This window comes from Poecilia latipinna, unplaced genomic scaffold (genome assembly GCF_001443285.1).
Source record: "Poecilia latipinna isolate Pla-1442-1.1 unplaced genomic scaffold, P_latipinna-1.0 Scaffold1149, whole genome shotgun sequence".
In the NCBI taxonomy this organism is placed as follows: Eukaryota; Metazoa; Chordata; class Actinopteri; order Cyprinodontiformes; family Poeciliidae; genus Poecilia; species Poecilia latipinna.
Window position 1 is genome coordinate 183,326 of NW_015113765.1, and position 21,738 is coordinate 205,063.

At 39.4% G+C, this 21,738-nt stretch overlaps 1 protein-coding gene across 3 annotated transcripts in view; it reads left to right on the forward strand.

The window, feature by feature from the left end:
* The window catches only part of LOC106960044 (pleckstrin homology domain-containing family G member 1-like), a 45,069-nt gene extending 23,351 nt beyond the window's left edge, over positions 1 to 21,718 (forward strand). Inside the window, exons 1-3 of one of the 3 annotated variants that reach the window (XM_015052962.1) lie at positions 5,602 to 6,005; positions 15,881 to 16,422; positions 21,582 to 21,716. In XM_015052962.1, the coding sequence (XP_014908448.1) occupies positions 5,996 to 6,005; positions 15,881 to 16,422; positions 21,582 to 21,689 (660 nt within the window). In that variant the 5' untranslated portion in view covers positions 5,602 to 5,995 and the 3' untranslated portion in view covers positions 21,690 to 21,716. Of the gene's footprint in view, positions 1 to 5,601; positions 6,006 to 15,880; positions 16,423 to 21,581 lie in introns of those variants that run through there. The other 2 variants (XM_015052961.1, XM_015052960.1) reach the window with 2 other exon arrangements.
* The last annotated feature ends 20 nt before the right edge of the window (positions 21,719 to 21,738 follow it).

Genomic DNA, 21,738 nt, shown 5'->3' on the forward strand with positions numbered 1-21,738 from the left:
TATTTGAAAAGTTGTACCTAATAAGATGGCCAGTGAGTGTATGTCCCTAATGGAGAAAAAATTCCCCCTCTTTGGTCTCTTTTCCTGGAGTGGGACCCCAGTCCTGTATTCTAATCTGAGGCCAAACACAGCTTCCTCCATATATCCGCCACACATGCTCCTGCACACAATGACTGTGTATACTCATGCAGGTTGTTACCCTCCGCCCTAATACACTATTGTTTTAGTGGCTTAATGCAATAATTTGCTGTTTTTTTTTGTTTTTAAATGCCCTCTTCTTTTAATGAAGAGGACATTAAACCTCCTGAAACAATTACAGAAAACATGGCAGATACTCCTGTTACAATAACAAATTTTCCTGAAATATCAAAAAACTTTAAATTCTAACATTTGACACTGGAACTTGAAGACATTTTAAATGCACAAAATGAATGACAGAAACAACAAATAAAATGAATTATGAAATCTCTGTAAACAAAACTGTCCTTCAGCAAAAGAGCTAGCACCAAGCTGAAGACTTTTATCGTCCTGTAGTGAGAAGCTAAAAACTGCAAGTTGTACAAATGAAATTAAGCTAATTTTAATTTATTACATGATAAATGGATTTATTGTGCAACAGGTCTAATGGTAGCCCATATGTGTTTCTGCTTCTTTGTCCATTGCTCATTATTTATCTTCCACACTTCACACCTACCTTGCTGTAGACTTTTAACTTGTATCTTAAATACTTTTCCCAGGTTCTGCATTAGCCATGGTACCACCCTGCTCTGTCATTAGCTACAGCTGTTCCTCCTGTTACTTTGTTGGTGTAGCTGCTAAAGTGTTTGTCTTTGTCGCTATTGATGTTTAGTCTGCTAGAATGGGAAATAATTTTTTTGTGTTCCTGGCTGCTTGTCCTGCAAAGTTGGAGGTACTCCTCCTCTTACGTAAGCTTTAACTGCAGTCAGGTTGTTTTGGCCTGCAGAACTTAGAAATTCCTGGACTTGTCTTGGCATTGAAAGTGGACAGCTGAAGCCAGAATGAATGCCGTCCAGGAGTCTGGAATGCTCATAAATATGGAAATGAAAGGAAATTAGTATTAAAGCAAGTTGTGAAATGTAGACTTCACAGAAATAAGAAATATAATTTGTATGAGCTAAACCTGCTCTTCATCCATCAATTCCAACGCTGGGCAGTTTTGCAAAAGTCTTGCAACTGCACTTTAGTGGACGCAGATCTGTGATCAATCACGTTTACAAAAATAATCAACTGAATGCTTCTTCTGACCACCACTTTTGGCAAGCATTAGCTTCTCACTCTACTAAAAACAGGACGATAAAAGTCTTCAGCTTGGTGCTAGCCCTTTTGCTGAAGAAAGATAACAAAAGAGAATTCATATCAGTTTGGATGGCTAATAGTTGGCTTGGTCACTATGCACAGGAATTGGCAAATCAAACTGGTTTTATGACTTGCACAATGTAAAGTCAGAATTGGGTCAGGTATGATCCTAGATCCAGGTTCTGACTTCACAGCTCTAAGTAATGCATAATGAGACGCTAGTTAGCATCATGTTCCGTTAGCTGCAAGTAATGAAGCTCAAATCCCGAGGTGGCCCTAATGGGAACAAAAAAGAGAAAATGTGTGTTATTACATAATCATATATATTTTTTAAACTTCATTTCATATTGTAATGTTATTCCCTCACCAGAACTTTATTGCATTCTTGAGAAATCTTTGGATAAACCATGGCAACCATTCAGGGGGTGCCTAAGCGCAGAGGTTATCTGCATAATATGGGAAATTTACAGGAAAATACTAATATGGAAGCAGGAGTAAAATATGGTAGTTTCTCAGCCAAAATGGGAGACTTGACAGGTATGCTGTTAACAAACACCTGTTGGAACTGCATGTCTGCTGAGCTTATGTTGATGAATTCAGGGGTGATGTGTTGGTACATTTTCTCATTAAATTTGAACCATTTAAAGCACTTGAAAACATGCAGTGACAAAAAAAAAACAGTTCTGACTAAATCTCAAGTTCTACTTGGAAGTATTACTTTATGGGTGCTTGCTTATTGTTGCATGGTCATTGAGTTGGTGCCCATCTCCGGCAGTCATTCCTCAGTTAGGCAGGATACACCCTGGACAGGTCGTCATGGTGTAATGTTGAATAAATAAGAATTAAAAGAAGAAATTGCATGTTTGTTTGGAGCAGCTGAAAACTTAAGTTCTGCAAAATGCTGTTTGTTTACATTTAGTGGACTTGGCACTTAGGAGCAAGGGGAGGTTTGCTCACATTAAGACAAATAACATGTCTTTTCTGGTGATTTTACATAAGCCTATAAAACGTGATTAAAATTTACCTATGGTTCTGTTTTAAGTTTTTCTTTATCTTTTACCTTTACTGGCTGTGTGTTTGGTTTGTTGTCTACAGTAATACAAACTAAGGAATGCTTTTTCAATCTCACACAGATTAAACAGTTGATTAATTCAGATGTCAGGTTGCAAAAAGAAAAGCTGTGAGTGATGGCGACACTTAACAGAATCAGTGAAGATAAAGACGGACTGTGTATTTTTTGCAGATGATCCCTCTCAGCATTGACAGCATCACAGAGGGAGGGGGAAACCATATATAAATGACCCCTCCACCCACAAATCCCTGCCATTAGTCACAGTCTCCCTCGCTTTCCGGATGCTTTTTTTCTTAATATTCACACTTCTCTTGTTACCACAGAAACACATAACCTCCCTTTATAAACTGAAAATTTGAAGAAACTGTCTGACTGCGCGCTGCGGTTGGGTCCTGATTTCACACTCAAATGCAAACACGGTCACTCACACATACCGTCAACTGCAGTAATGAGCTTTAAATTAGCTCTCCGCCTCTCTGTGGGTTTAAAGTCCTTCTCTGTTCAGTGTACAAGTAAAAATGGAAAGGAAACAGAGTTGGTTTTGACCATACAAGGGGCTGAAATACTTTTGGAAAAACAAATTTTGTGAGTGGGGAAGTGAATGTCTTTGTTTTATAATCATGACAATCTGACAACATGCAGTTACAATTTCTATACACTGTAAAAACCTCAGCTCTTCCTCTGGATGAGGAAACCCAGTTTAAGGATGTTTGCCTCCTTCAAACGATCCAACTGCCTTGTTTTAGCTTGTTGTCAGTGTTTGAGATCCTGTTGAGGAAATTACCGAGTGGTGAAGGATGAGAAGCTGAAGGAACGTGACTCTGGTGTTGAGCTGTAGAAAATGGTGCAATGTTAGTACTGTTTAGGGAAATAAGTAAGGTACCAGAGGTAGAAATAATTTGGTGTCAACCTATGGGCTTAATATGGTTTTATCACGGTATTTTGTGGTATGTTGAGATAAGAACAATTATAATACAAACTTTTTTTGTACTTTTTTGAAGAAACTGTGACTTTCATAGTCCTACAAACACAAAGACTGCTCTTGAAAAATATTCCTATTTGTAATTCTTATTCCTATTTAATCATATGTTCAAACTTATTGATATTTACTGATGCTCTCATTGAACAAACAGTGGTGAAAATAGTAAAATTAACAGTCCCTGTATTGTACATAACAATACAGTTATGTGGAGGTTAAACGTCATTAATTGGAATTTATCATGACAATTCAAGAAATATATCATGATAAACGATACAATAAATGCCCAACCCTTGCTATACATAAAGAAAACATTTATCAAATTCTACATTTTTTTCACCTTTTTTTTTATTTATCACTCTGAATTAATTCCCTTTTCACACCAGAAAATGCATCAAAGCTCTTAGTTTCTTCCTATGAAATGAGTTTAGTATCATTTCAATCATCAAGGAGTTGAGGCTTTGGGAGCAGCCACAGGTCATCAGATAAGGGGTTTCTGCTGTAGCCTTATGTCCTCAACAGTTCACGCTTGGGCGAGCTGAGGAGTTTTGAAGATCCGTGTGTGTGTTTGCTAAGCTTGTGGTGCTCATTATAGAAGGCCTGCGTACGTGTGTGTGTGTATTTCAGAAGAGAGGGGGTTGCAGGTGAACCGTTTGGATTCAGACTGAGGTCCTTCGTGGGTCAGTGGATCTTCTGACCATTTGAGAGGGAGGTCGTGATTCTTAGGCTCTGTTCTGTCTGTGATGGCCGTCCAGGGGGAATCTATGTAATGACACTGGTTAGGGAAAAAAAGAAGACTGTCAGGACCCCTTCCTGCTGTGACCAGTCCTCGTCTTTATGGGGGGAAAAACAAATAGTCAACACATTTGCTTTGGTGTACGAGACTGAGGATTGGGTGTCTTGCATGTGTCATTTTGATGACACTCTCTGTCCTGATTTATTGTAGCCTTTTCCTGTTAACTATGTGACTATTTAAGAGGATGGATCAGTCATCAGCACAAATCAAATTGGCGAATGTAGATAAAACAAATAGACTATTTTTCACAGCAAATATTCTTTTATATTAACTCCTTTTTTTCTGTGTTAGAATGATGTCAAAGAATAATTCTGTTTTCTGTTATTCCTTTTTATTATTTCCAAGGTTTCTCCTAGAAAACTTGCTAAGCCCGGTGGTTGGGCGGCTAGGGCAGTCAGTCAAGCCCGTTGTGCTTTTGAGTTAAATGTTTAAAGTTGACAGGAAATTTTAAAATGTCACTTGATAATCATATACTATTGAAAGATTGGATGATTAATACCTGAACACCAGCTATAAAGTCTTAAAAAATGCAAACATTTTAAAAAGACTTGAATAATGATTTTCCTGGTGGGGGCACAAGTAGAGCCTGGTGGCCCGCCAGGCTTATAAAACACTGGAGGAAACCCCGATTTCTCCAAACGGTAAACTTTTACCTTTTCTGAATTCTTGCAATGCAAGTGCAATTCCATTTTGCTTTTTGTAACCTTTTGGTTGTTTTGTAAGTTGGACTAAAATTGAAGCAAGGCTCAACGCTAAAGAAACGCATAAAGGACATTCTCATCAAAGCAGCTAATGCTTTATTAACATCATTTTGAGTAATATATCGACATTAGCTCATCTTTAAATCCTACAAGGTTTTTGAGCTACAGCTTTATTAAGTTTAATCATTTAAAAAAAAGTAACTTTCTTTCTTTGACCTTCTTCTTTTTGGGAATGTTTTGTGATCATTCTGTGCTGGTGTTTCTCTAATCTGCAACACAAAAAGCAGTCCGGTTTCTCTCAGTGGATGAGGAGCTTTTGTCCAAGCCGACTCACAGCCTATTGATCACTCATAACCCCCTCTCCTTCTTGTGAAGTGTGGATCAGTGTGCAGCCCATGCAGTTGTGCAGCAGCAGCAAGGGTTCAGCTGCTCTCCGAATGTGCAACAAATGCACCTAAAAACTTTTTCTTGCTGCACAAACTTTTAGGCAGAAATCTAAGTTCAGCTTAAGCCTGATCTGACTTCAAATGAAACGGCAAAATCTCAAAAAGACAAATGAACTCAAATAAGGAGTGAAGAACGGACAAATTGTGGGACTCCCGTCTTCTTGTAATTTGCTGCTGGAGAGCGAGGGGAGGAGCAAGGGGGAGGGGAATACACAGCAGGGAGGGGAGCATGAGAGAGCAGAGGCCATTCACTGACACACACATGCACGCACTCCAATGCAAACACATGAACACTTCGAGACACACACATGCACGCTGTGGATGCAGGAGAGAGAGAGGGAGGGAGGGAAGCTTTTAGAGACGGAAGCAGGCAGAGGAGATCCTTGGCAAGCTAAAGAGAGCGAAAGGAAAGACCTGGAGGAGTCAGTTCAGAAGAAAACTTTTCTATTTAGGACCAGACCGCACTCTAATTTCTAGAAAACAAAATTAAAGAAAATCACAATGCTTTGGAGAGTTAAGAAAATCTGAGGATTTTTTTCCCCCCTGGAACTGCTAGGAATACTTTTTTTGTAAAAGTCTGGATATGTGACATTCTGTGGAAATCCTGTTTCCTTCTGAACTTTCTCGCCATCACTTTTGAGAAACATTTTGTCGTCATCTCATCTGAAGAAGGGCCAAGCCACAATGCCTACTGGTAAGAACGGAAATGCCCAGCTATAAAATATAGATTTATTTTCTTAAATGGGTATCAACATGTTTCTGTTGTGATGTGACTTGATTTCTATGCCTGACGGTTTGCTTTAACGTTATACACTAGTTGTAAATTTCTACACTATATTAAATTTTGCTATCACAAAATCCCCTTAAGTGCATAATTTCTGTGAACTACTTGGTTTATTTTTTTTAACAAATCTTAAACATGTTGCTTCCCTCTTGCTGCATGTTGAGATGCCATTCGGCAGCCTGTGACCTAATTTAGAGCCTCAAAGGGCAGCAGCTGGCAGCAGGCTGCAAATGGGTATGAAGCAGAAAAGAAGAGGAGGGGGAATAATTACTTTTTAGCGCAAAGTCTTTGGTTTCAAGGTGCTGGAGACAATGGAGTTCTCCGTATTTCTCCTCCCACTCTGCATGTCCGCGGGGAGGGAAGGGTGCCCATCCAAAACACATAAGTGCACATGGCTCAGGGGGAGGGGGGGGAGGCGGGTGGTGATGAGATCCCTTAAAAGTTCCTACTTTTAGAGTCTCTCACCTGAGGGGCCACGGATGACACCCTGCAGCTCAAGCTGTATAAGACTTTTTTGTTGTTTTTTTCCATTCAGAAATTTAGGCTAGCATGCCACAGTCTCAAGCAAGACTGAAGGGTGTGAACATGGGTGTCTCGTGGGCGAGTACAGGACTGTGGGTGTCTGAAAATAGGGACAGCATGCGGGAGGATTCTTCTCCCATAGCTACTCGACTATAACTACACTGCACATTCCTGAGTGTTGTCTCTGTGGTGTCAAAAACACAAAGAAATCTTTGGACGCTTTATTTTTCATAGGGGGGGTTTATATTTGAAATGTGCTGCAGCTTTGTTGAGTGTGCTCTCTTTATTATGTGAAAATGTTGTTGTTAATTAGTCCACTAGCTGCAAGCATGTGTTTGCTTAGGTTTTATGAGGCAATGAAAGCCCAGATTTATGTTAAAAGGATAGCGCAGTGAGATGGAGTTGTGTTAAACTGTAACAATCAGTTAGTATCTTACCTACAGTGGATAACTCTCATAATGACTTTGTTTAATGTAAATTCATATTCTTTGGATCAGAAAGCTGAAATTGACAAGTAGTCTCAGTTGCAAAGACCAAGGGGACTTCTATTATTTTAAAGAACCCCAAATTTCAGAAACATCCAATTATTTTATGCTGACACTATGAACCATTAAACCTTTGATTTGCAATGGAGGGCGAGTTAAAAACAAGCTAATATTTACACAGGAAATGGCTGGGATGCGGTACGCCACCAATAATCTTCCTGTGTAAAACATGTTCTGAGAATGATGCCTATAACGTGTCAAGTTTGACATAAATAGTAAAGTGTAAAAATAAAAAAATATGATTGAGCATTGTTTATTTTAATTTTTCCTTTTACATCGGACATTTTCTGTGATACTTTACATGTTCCAATCTCAATAGGTTTCACGCAGGACGCTCATTGGTGGCACACCGCCTCCAACCTCACTGTAAATAATCACCAACTTCTGTGTAAATAAAGATTTAAAAGGTCACAAGGCAATGTTTTGAAATTGGAGTTAAGACATTAGGCGTCTGAGTTGGTCTTGGCCCCTCTTGGACTAGCCCTTAGCTGCAGTTAATCTGGATTTATAATAAATCAAAATGCAAGGAGAGCAATATATTGCAGATAATTAAACTGTTTATAAATAGAAACTAGCTTTAAACATCCCAAGTGATCCGTTTAACCCGTGCGCATATTTACTGTAAACATCTTGTGGTTATGATGAGTGTTTATACTTCAGGAGACAAATGCAGTTGTTAATTGGTGCACCAGGTGTCCACTGTGTTTACTTTGGTTTATATTAGAGCCTTTTTAAGCATGTTTTCTCTTCTATCTCCTCTTGCTTTGCTCCAGCAATTCATGCAACATTCGCATTTGAGTATATTCCCCAAACCTGCGCATTTCTTTGTTGGTCTAGCAGTAAGTTCAGTGGAAACCCCGCCTCCTGTGTTTCCCCCTCTGTCTGTATGTGTCTAACCTCTGGGCCCTGCGTTCGTCTGCCTCTTCTCGCTGCATTAATTGGGCTGCAGTGTGAAATCCAGAGCGACACTTTAAGGTCTTTAGCGTCAGTTGCGATCAAGGCTATGTCTCTATTAGAAATGGGGACAGATCTGAAGTGGAATATGAGGAAAATGGGAAGTTGAAGATTGACAAGGTTTCAAAGCGTAAAATTGTTGTGCTATTAAGTAAAATTTTTAGGATGTACTGTTATAAAGTTAGTGCTTCACTGGGTAGATTGGTTGGGCTGAAGCAAAAGGCAGAATTCAGAAAAAAAAAATGTTGAGTGGGAAATGGAGGAAAGGGAAAAAATATGGGAGTGGGTGGTGTTTGACCTTCGGCCTTCTTTCTCATCTTTTCTTCCTACTTTCATTCCTATGGGACATCTACCCCTCATTCCTCTCTTACTCGCAGTTACTCATGTCCCCGGGGTTAAAGACGCTGCCAAAGTGAACACAAAGGCGACGGCATTGCAACTGGTTTCGGTTATCCGTTCAGAGTTCTTGAGTTTCTAGCAAGAAGTACACAGGACTGTCAAAGATTGAGTTGCCATCTGGAAGGCATACCGTATAATAAACAAAATCTTGCAAGCAACTTTGAGTAATGTGCAGTAAAATCCTGTCTCGTGCTCACACTTTTTGTTTTTTGTTGGGATCCCTCCATTTCTTGCAAAGGCTGGTTGGAAATTTAAGGATGTTCCTGTACTTAACAGTAAATCCATTTGGTGTTTAAGCAGCTGTCAGAAAGTTGCTGTCGGGAACTGCTCATATAATGGGAAGCTCGGCCAATCACAGTGTTCAAATATGCATATCTCTTGCAAAAGCAACCAAGTCGCAACCATCACTGGAAGAAATAAAAATGGAAATCTTATTGTTTGACCACCTTTGGTAACACTTTATTTGAAGGGGTGTGCATAAGACTGACATGACACACCTGTCATGAACATAAAGAAGTCTTTATGAATGTTTATGACGGTTGTCATGAAGTGTCATTTGGCAAAGTCGCTCTAAAAGTTGCATTAAAAATCCATTTAAAGTGCCAACTTTGCATGATTTTGTAAATTATGATAATTTAATGCAAAGTTGTTACTTTTAATGAACTTTCAATGCAACTTTTAGAGCAACTTTGCATTAAAAGTGTCATTATTTACCGAATAACCTAACCCTATCCCTAAAGCAAAAAGAGCCCGAGGAGAGAAAAAAAAAGAGAAAAAAAAAATGACTGCACCTAAATGTGAACATGGGCCATGGTGGTCAGTACCCACATTATGTACAGGTTGGCCTATGGTTATTTTCCTAAATAGAAAAGAACAGGCATGGTCTGACTGAAAGGAATGTCTGGTGGAAGCTGAATTGTGAAGTTGGCAAGGTTCCTGTCGAGAAATGCCAGATGTGTTTTAAGTTTCATAACAAAATATGTTGATGGAGAAAAAGAATGACAGGAAGGGAGGAAGAAAAGGATCGGAAGTCAGTTTATGAGTGGTATGTGAGCGCATTATAAAGGTGTGAGTGAGCAAAACGGGATAATTTATGGAAATAACTGTGAGGGGAAAGTCATTTAGCTTGTTGGTGTGGTTAATGTCTTGGCCTCTCTCTACTAAGATGCAGCTCAGAACTATGGTCTTGTTTTCTCTGATGCGTTGCACTCAGTTGCATGTGTAAATTAATCTTCATAAAAAGCTGTTAGATTACTTCAGTGTTTGGCTAGCTTTGACTGGTAAAGTCAGATGTTTAATTAGACTAATAGAGGTTTTGTCATATGTTTCTATTCTGTTTTGTGAATGCAACTACAGCAAAGAGGAACATTTTTCAGTCATTCAGGAAAACCACCATCTATAAGTAGTGACTGGGATTTTCCTGCAGGCTGAAAGGTTTTTGGAAACCGCCTGTTTCTTTGAAGAATTTCATTTAAGTGATTGTTGTTTGAAGTCGCTGCAACATCTGAAAACAGCTACAAGAATTTCACTATAAAGCTTTTGATCTTTTCCATGACTGTCATAGAAGCTCAAATCAGAATCCAAATAATTTAGAATGTTCTCGCAATAAAATCTAGATCAAAACGCTTGTACAATGGTAAAGTCCCAGCATTTCAAATCAGGAATTGAGTGTCTTCTAGCGTTTTGCTTCCTGAAATGGCAAGAAAATTGTGAGCAGCTTGAAGGTTCATGAGAAGATCAGGGTTGTTGCATCTGAAATGTTTTTCTTCCATATCGTTATCCTTTGTTTATAGAAAATCAGTTTCACTCTTAGTTTTCTTGCAGTGTAGCCAGAGAGAAATGGGGATCTAATTACTGCATTTAGTTCTCATAAAGGTGCCAAATGCTGTTGTGTGTGGAATGGACATTTTTAGCTTAAATTATATTAAAAGCTTATATCTTTAGTCATTTTTTGACTTTGACACAAAATAATTTCTGTAAATTTCTCTGTTTTTATAACAGTTACGGTGCTTTGAGGATGTGTACTGAAGTTGAAACTTGAATTGGAAAAAGTCTGCGTTTAAAAAGCACCCACTAGTTTTATTTTTAATGCAGGCTGTGGATACATAAAATGTAGTAAAGATGGCTGATCTTTGAACGATTTAGTAGTACTTCAGATTATCTTTAAAACAAGGGTCTGGTGCATTCATTTTCTCTATTCTGACAAATTAGGAGAATTCATTGTTTTAATACGTCTAGCACTTAGCCACTGATTTGTGCAATAGTAATTTTAATCCTAAATTGCAGACCAAAGTAGTGATGAGAGCTCTCAGCTTCACAATGCACAAGCAGGTTATCATAAAGCTCCTCACAGTTTCATCTTGTGCCTAAATGTCTCCTGTGGATCATTTCCATATATTTCTAACCCAATGGTTCTTTGGGCATTTACAATGCAAATTCAGCACAGACCTTTGTCCATACAAGTTCAGGACATGTTACTTCATTTGCTCCACATCTGTCTCTGTGATGCATTTGTCTGCCTCTAAAATGTTTCCTCTCTTGCTCTTTCATTTGAGTCTCCTGATGTAGCCAAACCAAGTGGGTATCTTCTCAAGTGGCAACCCTTACAGGATGAAGTTCCCTTCTTTGATATTCTATGGACTGTGTTTTCTTGCCAAGGGATCCTCCCTGGGAATCACGTGTTGGATTTGTTGCTAGAGCCACCATGCTACACATTGTCAGTGTGTTTTTCCTGCTGGAACCCGGTGATTAAGGAAGCCACTTGACTTCAAATAAACACTGGGAACAGTTTTTGCTCAGTGACATTTTGTGCATAAAGTAATGTTTTTTACGGAACAGCTTCGCAGTTTAAAAGACTGCATGAGATGGGTATTACAAAGCACTCTTAGAGCTTTTCTGAGCTACTTGTGAGGCCCCTGGGGCCGTAAACAGAGAGCAGTGCTCTCAGCTGTTTGCTTACCACTTCACAACAAAGAGCACTTCAGGTGGCTGTAAAGAGTATGACTGAAGCGAACCAGTTAAATTTAGCATGAGTCATTAAACTTAGCTGGACTGGTATGGAGGCTTGTCCGGCTGACTTGCACCAGTGGAAGGGAAATCACTGCGCCTCTGTTCACAGATCTACAACTGATTAGTTTTGCGAGTCTGTGTGTTTTTGTTGTATATACGTTGACCAGTCTTGATGAGAATTGCTAACAATGATAATGAAAATGACAAAGTGACTTTTATAAGCAAGACGATTTTCTCTTTATATCATAGAAATGTCAATAGACTGACTGTTTGGGAGCTTTGAACTTTAATTAGGTGCACACTTTAAAAATCCATGACTGCAGCTTAACAGGGCGAACTTGCACACGTCAACAGTAACGGCGCTTGCAGGTGTGAACTCTGATGTTTCCCTTAAGGTCAAGAGTTAACCCTGCTGTTATATAACGACAACCAAGATGTTTATCCCTTTATCTGGAGACATCAGTCTCATGTTTAGTCAAAGCAACAGCCTTTTTATACAGAGAAAACCATGTTTTCTCGTGATCATCAGATATTGACGGCAAGAAACTGAGACTGTTTTGTGTAAAACTGTTTCATCGTTCAGCATCGCTGCAGTCACGCATGTAATTGTTTTCAGCAGAGCTCCTTAATGCGATATAATCAAAATCAGTTTCTACATGCCCCTCTTAATGTCTATTGAAGAAGTAATAGTTTTGTTTTTTAGTAATGTCACACTGAATTATTTGCATAACAAAAACAAACTAGAATTGCAAGCAGTTAAAAAAAAAAAAGGGGTGCAAGCCCTGCTTAACAAGTCTGGCCACATCCCTCCTCATGCTGTGTTGTGTTGGTAACATCGTCTCTCCCCCAAGTTGGATGGCTGGGTGGTTGCCAACAGGATAAATATAGTCCTCTACAAACTACAGTATGCTTCTCAGACTCACTACACCATAAAAAACAAAGAAATGTTAAATGCAGTTTAAATATGATGCCAGAAATTAATCACAGTCTTGCAAAAAAATATTGGATTTAAAAGTTGTCAACGAGAGTTAGACTTCTTATTTTTAGCAACCCCTGACCTTCAGTTTTCTGATGTTTGTATTATTTTTTATATTTGATTAACATTCTAAAAATAACGGCAAAACCTGTAATGTCAGCATTGTGTTAAAATGTTAAATGGATTGACTAAAAATACAGAAATAGTTTAGACGTCATCTTATACAAGCCATTTCTAAATTTGATATTTTTTCATACTAAATATGGCTTCCATCTTCTCATGCACAAACTTTCTTCTAAATCAGTTTGTTTAATTCAGTAACCTTTTTAAGTATATGGAGTGGAAAGATTATTTACTTCTGTCACTGTCACTTACTATATTTAAGTTAAATAAACTCTAGAGAAAAGTCCACATACTTGACCAACATAATTTCCTCGTGGCTTCTCATAAAACATTTCTCTTAATCCATTTGTACACATGATAATAATCAAAATAAATGCTTCAGCCTTTTGTACTCTGTGTTTACCGTTTGCCAGTCTTCCGTCTGTTTCCTTCTGGCTGTCGGTGTTTGCCTTTCAGCTGGGCCTAATGTCGAACATATGAAATCCTCACTCTTTGTTTGAGTTCAATGAAAGCCAGAGATTGATGCCAGGTTGCTCAGACACTCGCTGTATTCACTCTCTCCCTCCTTTGGCAGGAAACGCCGACCTCGCACACAATCTTTAATCCTCACGTGCACATTCAGAGACAAACGACGCGCGCACACACACATACGCACAGAGCAGAAACAGTCCCAGCCTGCATACTTAGGACCATAATTAGAGATAATTTACATGGATCAAGTTGAAAATAATCTGGATAGCGGGTAACTAAATCCTGGTCATCTTTATTCTGTGCTTGTGTATGTGTGCATTGAGGTCAGACTGGTTGATGTGTGAGAGGGGAAAATAGCCTGTTCACCCAGGAAACGGACAGGGTGTGCCCCAAACATGAAGCTGAAGGGTGGGAATGAGGAGCAGGGCAAACATAAGATGGGGCAACATCTCTGTGGTGTTTGGGTTTTTTGTGTGCTCACACTTCAGTTTGCATGTGCAGGATTCACAGATTTGTACGCTCTACCTAGTTGAACGTACAACTAGGTAGAACCATTGGTGATAGAACCATCAAATAATCAGCTTTGGTATGGATTGTGGAGTAAATAATTTCTTGTGAAACGTGCACTGAAAGATTTATCAAACGACAAAGGAAATGGGTATTTGCCCATTAAAGTCACAGAGTGCAATTTAATCTGTCTCTTTGTGCATTGTGTGCATGAAAGCAGAGTGTGGCTTACTGAAAAGCCGCGTCTGTTTGTGTTTATGTGCGTTGTTGATTCACTCCATAGATTTGTTGTTCTTTCTGATCTTTAATTGTTAGAAAGTGGGTCAGGGCTGGGGTTTAAACATTTGGAGGACACAAAAACAAGCAGTAAATCCTTTCCAAACTTGTCAGAGGGAAACTAACACTTCATCCCACTTAAGTCTTGAGACACTGGAGTTCCTTCCTGCTTTTCTTGGCAGGGGAATAGAACTATAAAGAATCCTGAATCATTATCCATCCATCCATTTTCTGTACACCCTTGTCCCTTAGTGGGTTTGGGAGAGGTGCTGGTGCCCATCGCCAGCAAACGTTTCGGTCGAGAAGCAGGGTACACCCTGGACAGGTCGCCAGTCTGTCGCAGCCTGAATCATTATCTGTAAAATAGTTCAGGTTTTTACTAGACAGTCTCTCATAGCGTCATAATGGATTTGGGTTCAGCTTCTTAATAATCGTGTTGAGTCCAGTCCGTGATCTGCTTATCAGAGACCAGCCCAAGTAGAAAACAGGCATTGCTGTGGCAAAATGACGGGCCGTTTTGAAAAGGGAGAGCGTGGATATGGAGCTGGATTCTTTGAGCTTGTCCTCAGTTTCATGTTTTGAACCTGAACCTGTGATCTCAAATGCTTTGAAGCGAGAAAGGTTGAGCTGTTGCTGCTGGCATTGATGGTCTTCCTGGATGTCGCTGTTGGCACAACACAGCAGCTGCTGGTACACCAGTAACATCCTTTTTGAGAAGTGATTTCTGCTTTGAAACATTGAATGTTAAAGTTTACTTCAGTTAGACTGACTGTAATGGCCATTGGAGGTTGGTAAAACAGTATTTTAACGAATTTCTGCAAACGGACTCTGTTGTGAACCAGTTTGACACAGGCTAGATGCCAGAGAGAGAACTGTAGCTGCACATAACTTTGAAATAGAGCTTTCATTCATAACATGGGTTGCTCTTAGTGTGCAGTGTTCAAGCAAATCATCACCCATACACTTATTTGGTCAAACAAATTAGAATTCAGAAATGTTTGGTCCCCTTCATGTTTATTTTCTAGGTGGTGTGATGACTGTTAGGCTTTTTTTTTTTTGTAAAAGAAAAACACTTTTGGAGAGATTTATGGTAGATCTCCAAGTGGCCCACATATGGTGGGTGGTCAGTGTAAACGTCTGTTAACTGTGGTCAGGAATGAGGATGCTACTAAACGGAGGCCCTGTAATGATGTTTAAGTAGCACTTGCAATTACAGAGAGGGATTCATATTAGCACTGGTACTGGTTTTTGTTTAATTTGAATATTAAATGTGTTTGTTGGGCCTAAATATTTGTTTTTTTTAGATTTTTCTTTAGAGGTTTTTGTCCAATAAAATTTTAGACTCATAACATGCAATAATACCCTCCTCATGAAGGAGCTCTGATGTTGTAACCAATGTATTTATAGAGCCTCCCCACTGGTAAATTTACAATGAGTTGACTAAATGTTCATAAAGAATAATCTGATCACTACCCTCTGTATCAAAACAATAGTTTTATATATTTGTTTCTAATCCTGGTGTTCTATTCCTAGAATTAAGAAAAAAAAAATAGGGGTTTTTAGTTGTCCTTGACAACTAAAACCTACCATTTGCCCTTTACTGTTTAGAGGGCAAATGTATGAAACCAAAATTCTAACCTCAAAACTAAAAAGTTAAACAATGCAACTTACACTGGTTTCTTTCTGTAAAACCTCAACTAGACCTTTGGTCCTATATGACATGGTTGTGTGGCATCACATCCTCTTGGTTGTTAAGCTGGCTTAAACTTCAAAACAGTGATGGGAATATAACTGCTGCTTTTGTGATAATTCCCAGATTTATCCTAATCCATATAATATGAACAGCAACATTGATCTGTGATGTCGCACAGTTGCCATTTTTCAGTCTGCACAGTCCACAAAGGTTTCACCAAAGCCTGCAACTGGATAAATGTGAAAAATACTTGGCCTTTGGACTTAAATCTAATAATGTTGTTTTTTTTCTCTCTGTTTTTTCTCTTTAGACGATTATAGCTACCTGCCTGATGTGCTGCCTCCTCTTCCCGAAGTCCCGGACTCTGGCTCAGACCTGAGCTCCGTTGACATCCCAGCACGCTGCCTCCGCAACCCGGCCTTCCGCCACGCCTCCTCGCGTTATTGCTCTGCCATCAGCATGGACTCCTCTCCTGACAGCGCCGAACGACCCATCAGCTACAGCTCCACGTCCTCCTCCGCCTCCTCCAGGGACAGTCACTGCTCTTTGGGCAGCCGTTCGACCCTTGTCGCGGCCCCTCAATGTAACCCCGTTACCCCTGACCAGGACTCCGGGGCGATTCGATTGGAACTGGTCCCGGCCAGGCAGCTGGGATGCGAAGAGGAGTACGAGGGAAACAATGGAAACGGCAGCAGACAGACTGCTACAGAACATTTACAGCCCAAGTTGAGTCCAGAAGTACAAGAGAAGATGAGCCAGGTGCAGGGACCCAGGACGTATGTGGACCGGGTGGTGCAGGAGATTCTGGACACAGAGAGAACCTATGTTCAGGACCTGCGCAGCATCGTAGAGGTAAACTAGTGTTTATTTGTAACATCGTACACAAATTAATTCTAAGTTCTTTATGGAAAAAACAAAAGGACAGAGATATGACACATTCAGAGTATGAAATGCATCAGAAGAACAAGGGAAAAACAAATAGACATCACATAAAGACAAACCCTAAAATGCAAGTTAAAGACTTGATGGAAATGATGAAGTTATCTTTGATCTATCCAAAAAAATTACAGTAAATATCACATTTTTAGTTTTGATTTAATGAAACTGAACGTTTCTGGACTCTTAAGCATTTGAGGAAGCTGGTACCAGACCCGACCAGCATAGAAAAAGATGATGCCTCTCTGATGACCTGAGGAGCCTACATGGTACATACATGGCTAGAAATTCTGACTTCGTACTGAGACCCAACACAATTCAGAGCTGTAGACCATCAACAAGACCTTGAATCTGTCCTTTTACAAACAGGGAGCCAGGGGAGGGATTTGTGGCCTGATGAAATATGATCCAGGTTTCAGTAATTTTAGTAGATAAAGCTCAAGTTGCCATAGAACTCTAAAGTTGTATGTCATCAGCATTGTAAGGGATATGGTGTTTTTAAGATGATCTACTTTGAAACTAAATGAGAAGGCCAACGATTATTTATTCACGTTTTATACTTTTAATGCTTACAAGATCAAATATGGTAGGTTTCCTTTAAATAGTAAGAATAAATTCGCTTAAAAGAAAAAACTTTTAATATTTTTTTTGTGTGTCGAGCAGTGTGTTGAAGTTTAACCCATCCTTTCGATTTTATGGGGGGTTTTTTCACACACTTGAGCTCATCAGCTTGTTGCCTGCAGGAAATCTGTAAGGTCACCTGTGTGGGCGGGGATGGGTCCAGTCATACGACACCCTGTACCTTTGTCCTGCATTCGCTGGCACACATCGGTTGTATGCATACACACTCAAGCAAATGGGCTCATTTAGTGTTGTTGGCTTTGAACTGCAAGAATACACATCGCCTGAAGACTGAGCTCAACTGGCTTTGTTGAGGACTGGGTGTAGTGGCTTGCATCAAAGCTAGCACTCTTTCCCATTACCTCCCATTCCTTTCTGAATTTTGTGCTTGTATTCAGTTTCTTTGTTGTGGACTTCAAACACATGCTCTGCTTTTCTGCTTTAAGCATTGTGTGGTTATTTCTACTGATTGGTCCAAAATGATAAAATCTTTAATTGTTCTCATAGCTTTGTTGTCAGTGTTCTCCTTGCTCCTCTTCCATAAAGTCCAGATTTGTGAAGCACATGACATTAAGTTATTAATGTTCTCCAACACTAAACAGCTGTCTTTTACTGGATTAAATTACACACAGGCAGACTTTCCAATTTGATAGCTGGTTCTATTGGATCTTACTTTGGTGTGTGAGGTGAAGTCTATACACGCCACACTTTTTAGAGTTTTTAAGTTTTCTAAAACCATCTATTATTTTCCTTCTACTTATTTTCCTTCAAAGTGCTGACTTGTGACAAAATAACTTGCTTTCAATTCACAGACCAATGGCAGCAAATTCTGCACCTGAGGTTTCTTCTTTCTTGTAGCAAAAAAAAGAAAAACAAAGACACACACAACACACACACAGCAAACTGCCCAGTGTGAGTTGTCCCGCAGTCTGTGTTGCAGTAAATCCCTCTGCCCAAAATGCTTCCTGCAAAGGAAGAGGGTGTGACGGCCTCAGCACAAATATTTACCCAGGCTCCCCTGCGTTCACCTGTGTATCATCTGTCAGCAGGACTGCTGTTGCGAGTTATTCTTGCCCATTTTTCCGGGGATTTTTTTTGTTGTTTTTTTCTTCTTAGTGATGTGTCTAATGATTTTAAATATTTCTGTGTGTGCATTTTTTCATCTTTTGTGAAGTTGTGGCAGGGGTTTAACCAACTATGCTGTGTATTTGGTGTCTTTTCACTTCTGCATGATCAGTAATTTCTTCCCTCAACTATTATGTGCAACCAGACCAATACATCAACAGTCGGCTAAGTTTAAAGTTTTAGAAATTGTTTGGATCTTTTTTTTCCCCCTTCCTACTTTTCCAAACTCCCTCTTGAACTGGGGCATTTAAAGTTGTCCATCACTTTGGAAATAGTCTGCAGACATTTCCTGGCCTATGAAAATACTCGAGCGTGAAGATTGAGATGTTTGCACTCTGCATTGTGTGGAGTAATCACTTCCTACTGTGGCGCAGTGTTAGGGTTATGTTTGGGGAAAGACTTGCTCGAGGTTAATGGTTAACACATGAAAGAATCAGGTTTGTACTTATGTCTGATGCTCAGAGGAGGGAGTCAACCTTCAGGTGTGTGCATGTGTTGGTCTGAACGCTAACCTTTGTTGAGCTCACTGAGGCGGAGCATGTTGATATGAGCAGGTCACGCCGGGTCAGATCCCTAACCCTGTGGCTAATAAAGCATCACCTTACATATTACTGCTGAAAGTCAACAAATCCTAAACATGACCTGCTAACACAGCCCTCAGCACAACCACCAGCCTGTCCGTAGTGGATTTCCAAAATCCCAGTCTATGCCTCAAACCCTTTGATCCTGACGGTGTCCATTTTGTCAGGATGGACAGACTTGATGAATCTCCATCCCACAATCCAACTATTGATTGATTCTCCTAATTAATGCAGAACTAATCAAGCTGACTTTAACTTGTGATGCTCTGGAACCTTTAAGATGGTATGTTGAAGTCTAGTAAGTTGTTCAAATGTTTGGATCTATCAATTAATATTAGAGGTTATTGATTGTGCTTTCCCACCAAACTTTTTCCTGTCTTAAGCCATGATCAGCGATTTCTTATTATGCCTTTTAGTTCAACTTGTATGCCAACTTTTTTTTCTCCTGTAGATTAAAAGTCATAAAATAAAAGATTGACTGCCAAAGTTGTAATATAACTCTGAAAATTGGATGTCCCTCCAATCATCCTAAGCTCAATATCCAATATGGCTCCCACAAGGAGTCAGAGCTGCAGCAATAAAATGTCTTGCACTTTTCATATTTTGTATGTTATTAACCATAATGGACACAATCTATATGATTTTTTTTTAATGTTTGAATTAGGGTTGAGACTATTTTTGATTAGTTAATTACATAGATTGTAATGTGCTAAAAATTGTTAATGCAATATATTGCTTCTCGTTTCTTTTTTTTTTTTTTTTCACAAAGGTTTCAAACCAGAATCTTCTGTATGTATGTTTCTGATACACCCGTAAATCTGACACGCAAACACTTCTACGGGGATCAGTGACGACTTCGCCCATCCGGGCGTTAAGATTTGCTTCAAAAAAACAATCTGATGGGATGTTGGAAAAGAATATTGTTGTGTGCAAGTTGTTCAAAAAAAGAGTTAGCCTGTCACTGAATCTATTCAAATCTAAAATAACATCTCGGTGCAAAACATGTTGCAGCAAGCACAAACGTCCCCAGTGCTAATGTCAGTGTCCACATTTTTAAAGAAGTATTTCTTCAAAGAAGTTGCATGAGTAACCCTGGGTTCCTGAAGCACTCGAAAGCACATTGTGCCAATCTGATAATTTAATAATCTAAATGACACTCTAAAAACAATAAACATAGTTGTTGTTAAGCTAATTTGTCTATTCCAAGTTGGAACTAGACACAACTAGTCATCTCAGATTTCCAAGGCAAATCAAAGTCACACTTAATTAATTAATCCTTGTTTGCAGTGGTGAAGCATGAAATCTTCTGTGCATCAATGTAAAATAAAATGGAGACCGTCAACCTAATAAAAAGTTGTGAAGCCCATTTAAGATCTACACACTGATTCAAGGTAGCTTTTCATCCTTTGACCTCAACAAAAGCAGATGAAAGGACTGATGTCCAGGGTTCGGCTGTTCTTATTACTAAAGTACAAACAAAACAACAACAAGAACTTGAGTTAACCATCAGAATAGAAATAATAAAAAAAAACAGTCAACAAATTGAAGAAAACGAATGGGGAAACTCCCTAAACCTTCCCTCTTCTTTGTGTCTTATAAAGGCAGCTTTATGTGATGAAATGATTACTGGGTGTTTCTGCAGGTTCAGGACAGTCTTGTTTTTCTTATTTTCTCAGTGTTGTAACATCTTTGCAGGGTCTGGTTACAGAAATAGTGTTGAGTTTGTATCTCATGTTCATCCAGCGCATCGTTTGTATTACCAAAGTGTGCGTAGGTTTTTGACTGGTGGGGAGTGGTTGCCAACGCTTGTTGTTTTGGAATGAACTCGGACCTGCAGGAACAGATACTACCAGAGCTCCGACTGAGACCGACATATCAGACACTTCATAATGGATGTTTACTCTGGATATATCTGTCCTATCTGATATCACTACACAAAGTTTTTACATTAGTGATCTCTCTTTGACTGCCACCTTAATGCAAAATGACATGTACATTCAGTCAGTGCTGTGCAACAAGTTTCTCCTGTAGAAAGTCCAAATGCAACTTGCATGGAAACCTTTCCACCCGTCCTAGTTTCTTCACGTCTCACTTTCCGTTTGTAGGGCTGAGAGAAGCTGAAGGCTTTTGTCTAAACACCATCCACACGCGTATCAGCACCCATCAGTAACGGATGCGATTGAGGCAGTGATAAGATGTGCCGAGTGAAATCCTCCCAAGCTGACGCGTACCTGTTTTTAATGAAGTCTTGTTAAACCTGTCTTTAACTAATTTGTATTAACATAATAGCCTGCACCATCTATTCGTCAAACTGTTTACAGAAAACGGAAAGTGAGCAGGCTTTTAACTTTAAAAGAAGCCAAAACGCTATTCAGAAAGCTTTCTGAGGGTTGTTTTGGATTAAAGTGTTTCTGCACAATTAAATACGAGAATAGACAAATCTCTATCTCAGATGGTTGGGTGTTTTTAGATGAATAAAGTGAGTGGAAAAATGAAGAGATTCACACCAGACTGGGGACTTATTAACTTTAATATAGCCATGACGTTCTAAAGTTCACACTTTTAAGAGAACTTTAGATTTTAAAATATTTTTTATGTGATTCTTTAATCTTTGATTGATGTAGTGAAAATCAGGGGGAAGGGAAAGGCTGAAAACATGAAACAAAGTCAGCGGAGTTTAAGTGAATCAAGATGTGAACGTTAGTGTTTATAGTCCCTCTCCTGACTGCTCTGCCTTTGTCTCTACAGGACTACTTGGAGTGCATCAGTAACCAGTCTCGACTGGCCCTGAGCTCGGAGGATAAAAGTTCGCTGTTCGGCAACATCCGGGACATCTACCACTTTAACAGGTACTGAACACACACAAGAGCCCAATGGATTCAACCTCAAGAAATAAGTCAGACAT